We start from the raw sequence: 11,114 nt of genomic DNA, 5'->3' as shown, positions 1-11,114 counted from the left end.
GGAGGGTGTGGAAGCAGGAAGATGAGACAGAATTAGAGATCGATGCCTCGTTCACAGTTGATAGATGGACCATATCAGTAATATTCATTGGCAGTCTGGGATGGGACAAAAACCTGACTGGAGGTGGTAGGGGGGTTTTGGGGAACTTGGACGATCACATTGTTTAAAGTTTGTCACTGTTAATGTGTACTCTCCAGCCTGGCACGCTGCTGCAGCCGGTGACTGCTCCTCTGAACTCTTCTCTCCTTCCGAGAGCTTAACACCAAGATGATTGGCTTCGACAAGTTCTTGCCCATGCTGCAGACAATTGCAAAGAACAAGGACATGGGTACCTACGATGACTTTGTGGAGGGGCTGAGGGTCTTCGACAAAGAAGCCAATGGCTCTGTGATGGGCGCTGAGCTGCGACATGTACTAGTCACTCTGGGTAAGAGGCCATTCTGGCACAGTACTATTTTCAAGGCAGAGTATAAGTGACTGCTGAACTCCCCAGCCCCCCTGCGTGTTCAGGGCCCCCCTTTCTGATTCCGAGCTTAGATTTCTACCCGCGTCTGGATATTACAGTTAATGTGCCCTGTTTCAGCCTTACAAAGTGTCCTATCTATCTCATTTAACTGTACATTCTTTTGGGGCGAGGGAGGATGGGGACACGGTTGGGTTACAAGTGGTTTTTGGATTGCCCCTTCTACAGGCTAGAGCTTTGACTGACTAATAGTTAGTCTTGGTGAGCCATGTCCTGGAAATTGGTGGCGTCCTTGTCTTGTGGGTAGCGGCCACTTCAGAACATCTGCTCTGTCTGGTTTTACCCTGGTGGCTGGCTAGACTCACCAGCCAGTGCTGCTTCTGTGGCGGAAGTGTATTTGGTGGGTAAGTGCTGAGTCTGAAGCTGTGCGTGCTGCTGTATTCTGGGCAGTTAATCTGGAAGGTGTTTGATCGAAGCCTGTGTGCATTTTTGTCCTTTCCTTTGTGCAGGTGAGAAGATGTGTCTGTCTGTGTGGCTCTGTCTGTGTGGCTCTGTCTGTGTGGCTCTGTGTGGGTGAGAAGATGTCTGTGTGTGGCTCTGTCTGTGTGTGGCTCTGTCTGTGTGTGTGTGTGGCGCTCTGTGTGTGTGTGTGTGTGTGTGGGGCGCTCTGTGTGTGTGTGTGTGTGGCGCTCTGTCTGTGTGTGTGTGTGTGTGTGTGTGTGTGGCGCTCTGTCTGTGTGTGTGTGTGTGTGTGTGTGGCGCTCTGTCTGTGTGTGTGTGTGTGTGTGTGGCGCTCTGTCTGTGTGTGTGTGTGGCTCTCTGTCTGTGTGAGAGCGGCTCTATATGAATGTCAGTGCATTCCATCACATCATTAACAATTACAGACCTTCACATCGCCAACACCTTGGCATTGGTTTGATAGTTGAAATAATTGGGCAGTGTGGTGGTTATAATATTAATTATGGGTATCTCAAAATAAAGGCTTTGTCAATGTGAAGGGCATGTCTTTGAAATTGGATGGCCTCTTCTCCCTATTTCATTTATTTCCAAATCCTTGGGCTCTCTCATTGACCAATCTGTGTCCTTCAAAGGGCATGTCCAGAAAAGAGCACAGACATCGGAGTCCCAGCTTACATTAAAGCACATTATCAAGCTTGCCCTTCATCTTAAACATTTGTGGTTCACGTTCCAGGTACTTGTCTTATCATTTGCCCAATGAGGCCCCACACTACTCTCACACAGTTCTCATTAACACCTGTCAAAGTTTCTCTTACACGGTCGCTTTTCTAATCGCCAACAACAGACAATGTGAGCTTGTTTCCCTTCTTTGAAATAATTACATGAGTTCCCTCTCCATTTCATAATCCACCTCGAAGTGTGTTGTGTGAGCTACAAGGCACTTCTCTTGAGTAAACCTGAATACATTGCCTCTAAACATGGCTGGTGGACCAAACACTGCTAGCAGTTCATCTCTGGCTAGGTTCTGTTATCTGCCGACATTCCATTAAAATCAGAGGCTGCTGTTTCATGATACTTTGATTTGCATCTCTGCACCACCACTACCATGCACACACACACCACCACTGCCATGCACACACACACCACCACTGCCATGCACACACAGACACCAAAAAAAAATTAATGCAAAGCATTGTCATTTACAATGCCAGTAACTCAAACTTAAATGCTGCGAGACCTATTGCAAATGCTTGTTTTCTATATCTGCTTTTGGAGCAATTGCACCTCCTCAGCTTTATCTTACGATGTTTACAGCTAAAGCACGAGTGCGTCAAAGGTCTCGCATTTGAGAGACTTTGATCTATTTGCATTGTAAATGACAATGTTTTTTTATTTGTGTTCAGAAAATCTACCGGAGGTTTTTCCAACCATTCAATCAGACTCGGTGTAACCCGTTGCCTTGCAGTCTGCCTTGGAGTCCTGCTCACCTTGTCTCTTGGCAGTGCTCTTTTCCATTGAGGGTTTCAGGTCACGGCCTGCTTGGTGGGGTTTGATTGCTTGCTTGTGGAGGGAGCGAGATTGCGGGTGTATTCCCTAATAAGAGTCCCTGGTGTTTTTTAAACGCTTATCTGGCACACCCTGGTGGCAGAGTAGTTTCTAAAGGGTTTCTGTCCACATTGAAGGCCTTCTCTTCTAGGTTCCAACCAAGTTATTGTAGTTGAACTAGCAGTATGTGTATAAATTACCGTTTATTTATCTAAAAAAAATTCCAGGCTTACAAGGAACAAATAAAAAGGGAGAGCGTACTCACTGCTACAAGTATCCTAAACAACCCAACAGTCAAGTCCCGGTACGAACAGTATGCAAAGGTAAGATTTTTAGGAGCCATATCTGAAGACTTTGAACCTATTGCCTCAAGTTGAATAATTGCTTGGCCAGTTAAATCGGCAGTCCAACTTTTTCTGTGAGAGCTACCACAATGGTGAGTGACCATGCCTTCCAGAATTATTGTTCTGACTACTCAGATGTCTGTCACAATTAAAGTTTTACAACCCACTGAAAAAGCCAAAGGTTCCAGGGATGTTAGTTTCATTTTTACCCACACAACCATAGAAAAGTCAGCACTTAAAATTTTAATAGGTTTTTTAAAAAAAAGCAATTGCCCATGAGGAGGTCCTTCCATGTGTCCTATAGGTTCAGGATACCTTTATCCTGACTCGTGTTTTCACACTATCAAACCCCCAATCTTCCAGGGTATTGGTGAGCTGCCAGTAGATTCAGAGCTATTCGTTGGAGATGTCTGCTTTAAATATAAATGTAACCCAGCAAATTCTTTATTGGTATTTCTAGTAAGTATATTTCTGTTGCAGTCTTGTATGCAACCAGAAATATGGCCATTCTGCAGTTCTACTTAAAAGCGAATTTCACACCACACATGGGTAACCCTTCAGCCACAGGCATAAAAGCATCAACAGCTTACCTTCTCTTTCAATAAAACTTCTCAATCTGCCCAATCTACCTTCTCTTTAGGAATGCTGGAAATCTCACTGGATGGAAAGCAATTTCCTCCAGCTGAACGCTGCAAAAACTGAGGTTCTGCGTTTTGGAGATGCCCCCTCCTCTGGTCACCTTCCTGGTGGCCCCCAGAACTAGGCAAACCCCGACCCCGGCAACCAGTCAAAAACCTCTGTGTTCACCTTTAACAGTCCCTAAACATGAAGAAACACGTTACTCACACAGTCGGATCCTGCTTCCACACCCTTGGCTTACTAAGGAAAGCTTTTACTTATCTCCCAGACACAACAAGGAAAACCCTAACACAGGTCCTGATACCAAGCAAGCTGGACTATTGCAACGCCCTATTGATCGCAGCAAATGAGTCCTCCTTAAACCGATTGCAAAAGATACCGAACACAGCCGCCTGCACGGTTCTGAATGCCCCCTCCCCAGATCAGCTTCCTCTCCCCTCCTTCATCAGCTACACTGGCTGCCCATACGACAGCACGTGAAATTCAAGATCTGCTGTCTCACACACAAAGCTATCTGGGGCAATGGCCCTCCCGATGTAGTAGAGAAACTTCTGCGCTATTACCCGGTTCGGACTCTGCGCGCCAGCTCCCAATCGCTCCTCAAAAGCCCCAACATAAAAAAGGCTAGACCCGGAGGCAAGTCCTTCTCGCCCCCTTCATCTGGAATCAACTACAGCTGGCCCTAAGACAGTGTCTGGACCATCTTAAATTCCTGAAAACTGCCTTGACAGAGTGAGGGAGTGAGAGTCGGAAAGGGAGACAGGGAGGGAGTGAGAGGGAAAGGGAGGGAGGGAAAGGAGGGAAAAGGAGTGACCGAGTGAGGGAGTGACAGGGGGAAAGGGAGACAGTGAGAGGGAAAGGGAGGGAGGGAATTGGGAGGGAGGGAATTGGAAGGGAGGGAAAGGAAGGGAGGGAAAGGGAGTGAGTGAGGGAGTGAGAGAGGGAAAGGAGACAGAGGGAGTGAGAGAGGGAAAGGGAGTCAGAGTGAGGGAGTGAGAGGGAAAGGGAGGGAGGGAGTGAGAGAGGGAAAGGGAGACAGGGGGAGGGGAACAGAGTATGGGAGAGGGAGGGAGTGTGAGGGAGTGAGACAAAGAGAGAGCAAGAGATGTGTGTATCCCGGGTCTGGTGGCTCAGTGGACGAAGGTGTCCGCTGCAGGGACCAGTGATCAACCTCATGGTCAGTTGTTTTTTTTTGTTGCTCTAGCCCTGCCACCTCCCCCACTGACCCCGCCCCCACTGGTGCGGCCCTCAGACACAAACCACAGTGTAAATTTGGCCCCTGAGAGAACGTTTGTGAGTACCCATGACCTATGCTGTGCTTCCAAGCGCTGAGATACTCCTCCTGGGGGTGATTCAAGCGCTATACACATTAAATAAAATCATTAGTTAAATCAAACAGGTACACATGCTGCAAACGGATAAGTTAATTACCATCAACAATTAGCTTGCAGCCTGTAATGCTGTGGAAGCACTTGCACCCTTCCTGCCACCAGGGCTCACACTGCATATTGAATGTTCAGATCTGTTTACTCCTTCCTCAGCTTTGCAAATAACACTTCTTCCATACTGAGTTTCACCCAAAAAATTATAGTTTCGCAGGAAATGAATTTTTGGAAATGTGATGCCCACACTCAATATTCCAGTACAAGGACTCCTCGGAGCTCATGGGCATTCATAGACCTGGCATGGATTTTTCCGTCCTATGGTCTGTCTGGACATACTCTAAAATTTAGAAGTCCTGCATATGTTCTCCCCGTTGTAAGATGCCTTTTCTAATAATATATTCTTTCTGCTTTTTTGTGATCTGAAATCTGAGTTCTTTACTTGCACTGTACACAAGACTTTTGCTGTTACTTTTGTAATAGTTAGTGTGCATTTGTTCTGGAGAATTTTGCTAAAGATGGTTTAAAACTTGTGTTTACTTTTAGGGTGAGTATCCCTTTGAAATCGTTGAACAAACGGGAGAATCGGTAGTTGAGGAAACAACTGATGCGAATGATGAAGACAATGAGCAAAACGAAAAGGAGGACATTGATGGTGAAAACGATGAAAATGAGGAGCAGATAATGTGGAGGCAGAAAGTGCAGATGCGGATGATGCTGCTGACCCAATTGATTACTCTGGGGACTTAACCACCACTGATGAAAACTAGTTGAGAAACTGCCCTGAAAGACCAAACACTTTAGCACACTGCATTGGTGACTTAAAGAACAATTTTCCGCAAAGTTGAGCAGCTCGTTCACCCTGCACGCATTCCACTTCTGTTTTAATTGCCTATGGGCAGACCGGTTTTAAGTTTTGTTTTTTAGTAAACTAAAGCTTGTATTAAGCACAGCAAATGCTTCAGTATTCTTCCAGTGTAAATTGATTTGTTCATGGTTACGTTTTGAGTAATTTTGAGCAGTTGGGGTTCTAAACATTCCAATGTGATTTTTTTCCAGTTTTTAGCGCCCAATGTAGTGTTGTATATAATTCAAGCTGTTGTAGCAAAGAAACCCTGATTATGTCCTGCAGTAATAAAGGTTTACAACAAGATTATACACTTACTTTGCACCTCTCCTATATGGTACTGTCTACCTCAAAGAACGGGTACACTCAAGGTGGTGTATAATGTGTTTTATGCCCGGAGGTAGCACCCCAGGGGGGAGCACTCGCCTGTTTAATGCTGATCAAAGGCTCTTTGCTGAGGTGTGAGATTGGAGAGGGGGCCGAGGGTATTCTGGGTGACGTCATCCTGTGTGAAGTTTATACATTTGTGGGGGGAGGATAGGGGGCGTGCGCGAACTAGACCTGAAGGCATCAGAGTGCTTTACATGGTGCTCATGTAAGCACTCATGGTGCTCATGAGCAACTGGTGCTCATGTAAAGCACTCTGATGCCTTCAGGTCTAGTTCGCGTGCGCCCCCCCCCCCCCCCCCCCCTCCCCACAAATGTATAAACTTCACACAGGATGACTTCCTTCAGGAAGTCCTGCACTGCTGCAAGCTCCTCAGTCCAGGGCGGCACCTCTGAAACTCCATTCTTGCAAGAAGAATTGACAACCACCTCAAATTTTGAAAGCCTTCAAACCTGGCTGTTTATAGTTCCTTGAAGCTGTGAGACAGCATGCTGCTAAAGCACAGGGGGCACGGGTTTGCAGTCACAGAGGTGTAGTTTGGTCAGTAAGATTGGGGGTGTGAGCTTCAGATTTCCCAACAATTGCACTGGCATTTAATGTTATAATACATTATACAACAAGCAGGGTGCATGAGAGGGGCTAAAGTGGCAGTGGAAAGGGAGACAAATGAGGATGGGTAGCGGTACTAAGTGAGAGAAAACACAATATTTTGTAAAATAACCAACATTTATGAAGACTTTTAAAACAGAGAGGGAGACAGTGTATTTTTTGTCTGCATGTATGCTAACATTCCTGGTGAAATCCGACCGACACCTCACCATACCCGACTTAAAGCATCTGTACCCAACTATTTACCAGAAAATGCATTTATTAGGGGGCTGTAGCACCACAAACACCCCGCCTCCCGAAGGTACGTCCCTGTGCAGTTGCATGCACGACCCTATCTGTACTCACATCTTTCTCCAGAATTTCAGATTTAAGGGCAGGTACATATTTGCCGCACAATTATTTTACAATGTCTCTGATTCTCACACAAATCACGCTCAGTACTTCCCATAAAAGCCAGATTACATCCCACATTCTTTCAGCCATGCACACCGAAAGAACCTCCCTAGACCGTGTTGGCGGGCACCTTACATCATCGCTAGTGGTATAAAGTGCTACATTAATTCTGCAATACAGAACAAATCAAGTCAAGTGACCAATAACTGTCCGAGGTAGAGGGATAGGGGCAGAGAAAGAACAAGAACACGAGAGAAGGCAGAGAGACAGCCAGATAAGCAAAGACAGAGAAACTGAAAAGTGGAGTAGAGCAAGAGAGATAAGCGATAGGGAGAGGCAGAGAGAAGCAAAGTGAGGGGGTGAGTGCGAATCAGTGAGAGAAAGAAGAAGAGTGAGGGAATAAAGAGATAGCGGCAGAAAGAGAGAAAGAGGAAACGATGGGTAGAAAAAGAGTGAGCGAGGAACATAGTGCCTTACATCCCCGCCAGGGGTATACAGTGCTATATTAATTATGAACTGTAGGAGAGTAGGGTCTGCTTCCTATGGTCACCCCCTTTTTGCTTTTGCTTTACTGGTTTTCGACTTAGATATGGCTGTGGGCCTGCTAATCAGACCCCCAGCACAGATGCACTCTCTCTAAATTCAACATGTACCCTAGGTACAACCACAATTGCGAATTGGTTCACCTTGTCAGCCCCTGTAATAAGTGTACCCTAGGTACTCAGGGCATAGGTGTAACTAAGGCCTACCAGGGGCTGCAGCATGTATTATGCCACCCCTGGTTGGCCACTTAAATAGACACAACTGGCTGATCACTCAGCTGGGGCAAGGTCGTGTAATCACCCCTTGCCTAGGTGTAGTATCCCTATACCTACTTATATATAGACTCATAGTAACGTATAAGTCACTCCTATGGCAGGCCTTAACAATCCTGGAGGCAGAGTGCTTGGTTATATGTGAGATGGTGCTCTAGCATGAGCTGAGCCTGTCTGCAGCTTTCGGAACCATGTCCTTATAGCTGTTCTATGATATCGCCTTACCATATACTCTTAAGTGCATTATAATCCTCGCGGTTAATGCTAACTTTGGTTTGGCTTTATCGAAACATGTTGTGTAAGGTGTCATACACTATGGAATGCTACCCCCTCGCCAATTCTGGCGACGGGGGTAGCATTCCACCCTTCTAGAGGGAGAAGACATGTTGAACGTACTTACCCGGTTAAAGTTAACCAGAGCCCCAGCATCACAAAATGGATGCTGCTGCCACAGACACAAGTCTGGCCTCCTGCTGCTGGGATTCCTTCCAGCAAGGGAGGCCTGGACCATTGGTTTCCTGCCTGGAGAGGTGGGAGCACCACCCCAGACAGGACTTTCTGTATTGGGACATGGAGGGTTGACAAGAAACAGACACTGCCTGGAGCACACTAGGTGCTCCATGCATAGCCCCAGCTCTGGCGCCAAACTGGACAAAGGAAAGGGGGTGTAACCACCGCCCTTCCTGGTTCCACCCATAGGAGGGACCTAGTTAGCGAACCAGCCCCCTTTAGTTGTATAGAGGTAGGAGCTGACCCAGGAGACTTTAGATTAATCCTGGAATCGACTCGAGACGAAACTCTGGACCCTTCGACATTCACCTGAGCTGAAGACTAAAGAATCTCCCTTGTGGCCAAGGAGTGACCACCCTGGGCAACCAGGCACCATCCAGCTTTTAGTTGCTTCGAAAGTGAAATGGATCCCAAACAAAAAAAAGAAGCTCCTGAGTGGCGCCACGCGCGCCACTGCGAGCATATGTCTTCAATTAGGGCGGCCGTGTCTGGCTGCCATAATTAGAGACACATGGGCTTTGGTGCGCATAACAAACACCAATAGGCCATAGGCGGAGTTAAGCGACCGCCTATGGCCTATTGCTTGTTTTGTTATAAAACAGCAAGCATGCAAAGCCCAATCAAAATGGACCTTGAAATGCACATGCACGAGCTATGTGGAATTTCAAGGTCCATTTTTGAAACCCTAGTAAAAGTGCTTTTCGTTCGCTTCGCTTGCAAGCCCAAAAAAGGTGAAAAAGATATCGTACCTGATGACAAGACACTGGGGTAACACTCTTTTGTCCAAAACTGAAAAGATAGTGCAGAAATTATATGTTAGAATGATTAAGGAGCTGCAAAGGGGGTATACAAACACCATCACCCAAGTCAACACACACTGTCAACCAAGATTAGGCCTGTATGAGTTCCCTTTTGACTTAGGGAGTACACCAAACAAGGGGGAGCAGAAATACTACCTGCTACCCATCAACGCCAGCAAAACCCTAGTCAACGCACACTGGCAAACTAGAACAGGCCTGTATAAGTTCCCTTTTGACTTAGGGAGTACACAAAACAACGGGGAGCAGAAATACTACCTGCTACCTATCAACGCCAGCAAAACCCTAGTCAACGCACACTGGCAAACTAGAACAGGCCTGTATTAGCTCCCTTTTGAGTTAGGGGGTACAGGAAACAACAGTGAGCAGAAATACTACGCCAGCCAAACCCTAGACAACACACACTGGCAAAGTAGATTAGGCCTGTATAAGCTCCCTTTTGAGTTAGGGGGTACACAAAGCAACGGGGAGCAAAAATACTACCTGCTCCCCATCAACGCCAGCCGAACCCTAGCCAACGCACAACAACCAACTTGAACAGGCATGTATAAACTCCCTTTTGACTTAGGGGGTACAGAAAACCACGGGGAGCATAAAAACTACCTGCTCCCCATCCACGCCAGCCAAACCGTACACAACGCACACTGGCAAAGTAGATTAGGCCTATCATCACCGGATAGTATGTATGAATAGGCCATTATCAATAAGGGAAACCCTTCCCCTGAGGAATATTCTGATTTGGGAGGGAGTGAACGGAATACCTAACGAGAAAATTGGCTCAAGCCTATCCATTCACCCTCTGTTGGAAAATAATAGTCTAAAACCCGGTCCATTGGAAAAACCGAGCGAATAATCAATATGCACACATTTGGTATAAGAGCGCCCGCTATGTGGGGAAAATGAACCCCACAGCAGAGTCCCGTGTCATATATACACAGGGGTGTGGAATTTAATGATGTATGTACTTGTCCATGGGACAAGTAGCTTCATAAACCTACATGTACTGTACCAAAATCCACTTGTCCCTTTGGTGCCATGTAGTGCGCTGTCAAATAATGGCTGCAATCTCTTTATAGAAGAGCTCTCATAATAGCCTCTCTGGTTATGTCGGGCTAATACTATAGAAGGATTTGAATTTTGCAGTTTTTCACCAGCTCTTCTCTAATCTTTTTCCCATAATGAGAAAGGTTGGCAATTTACCCCTGACAATGGCAGAAGTAAAGTTTCTTTCAGGGCTGGGAAAAGTGTGAGTGGAGAAAAAATCAACTTGTAAACACTCAGATTTCCGCTGGGGCATATTCATATTTGCTCATGCTAAGATGCAATTCACAAATATTTTCTACGACTATGGTTTCCTGGCCTACTTAAGGGAATTCATGAAAAACGTAAATCTGCATTAATACAAGGACATATATCATGGATGCACTTTTGTGACTAACATTTGAGCCCCTAATTAAATCTGAGTTAACCCAGACCGTATGTTTTTATTAAAATGCTATCTCTTCCTATCTGTGAGCTGGCTTCATTGTGTGTCACAGCATTCTGCTCCTTTACAAAGTAGTTTTGTTAGTGCCAGGAATTTCTATGGCAATGTGGCCTTTATGAGACCAAATACTAGCGGTCTAGAAAGAATGCGCTGGCATACAGCACCACGCCTACCTGATGATCCCAAGGTAGAGAAAGGAGCAAAGTGTAGGCCAAGTGAGTAACCAGAAAATTAAAATATCCCCCACGTTGATCCAAAGTTCTTATGACACCAAGCAAGCGAAAAAAGTCATTGGAATCCGCGCCAGAATAGCTCTCTTGTCTCTTCCATCTAAGCATCTATCCATTCATTCTTTCGCCCACTGATATCTAGTATTTCACCTTTATATTTGCACCCATTCATTCTTTTATCCTTTA

General features: G+C 46.0%; 1 protein-coding gene across 1 annotated transcript; it reads left to right on the top strand.

The window, feature by feature from the left end:
• Positions 1–203: 203 nt before the first annotated feature.
• LOC147736593 (myosin light polypeptide 6-like) lies at positions 204–5,938 on the top strand. Its single transcript, XM_086953777.1, has 3 exons — positions 204–427; positions 2,695–2,790; positions 5,379–5,938. The coding sequence occupies exons 1-3, from the start codon at positions 268–270 to the stop codon at positions 5,381–5,383; spliced, it is 261 nt and encodes an 86-aa protein (XP_086809903.1). The 5' UTR covers positions 204–267; the 3' UTR covers positions 5,384–5,938.
• The last annotated feature ends 5,176 nt before the right edge of the window (positions 5,939–11,114 follow it).

The sequence above is a fragment of the Lissotriton vulgaris genome, chromosome 1_2 (assembly GCF_964263255.1).
Source record: "Lissotriton vulgaris chromosome 1_2, aLisVul1.2, whole genome shotgun sequence".
Lineage (NCBI taxonomy): Eukaryota > Metazoa > Chordata > Amphibia > Caudata > Salamandridae > Lissotriton > Lissotriton vulgaris.
The sequence above is the reverse complement of the archived record's forward strand: the minus strand, read 5'-3'. Positions and strand labels throughout refer to the sequence as shown.

What these genes read in the sequence shown, in the direction of transcription:
- LOC147736593 (XM_086953777.1), top strand. Translation starts at nt 268, where the DNA reads ATGATTGGCTTCGACAAGTTCTTGCCCATGCTGCAGACAATTGCAAAG. An exon ending in ACATGTACTAGTCACTCTGG is followed by an intron (nt 428 to 2,694) that starts GTAAGAGGCCAT and finishes AAAAAATTCCAG; the next exon opens with GCTTACAAGGAACAAATAAA.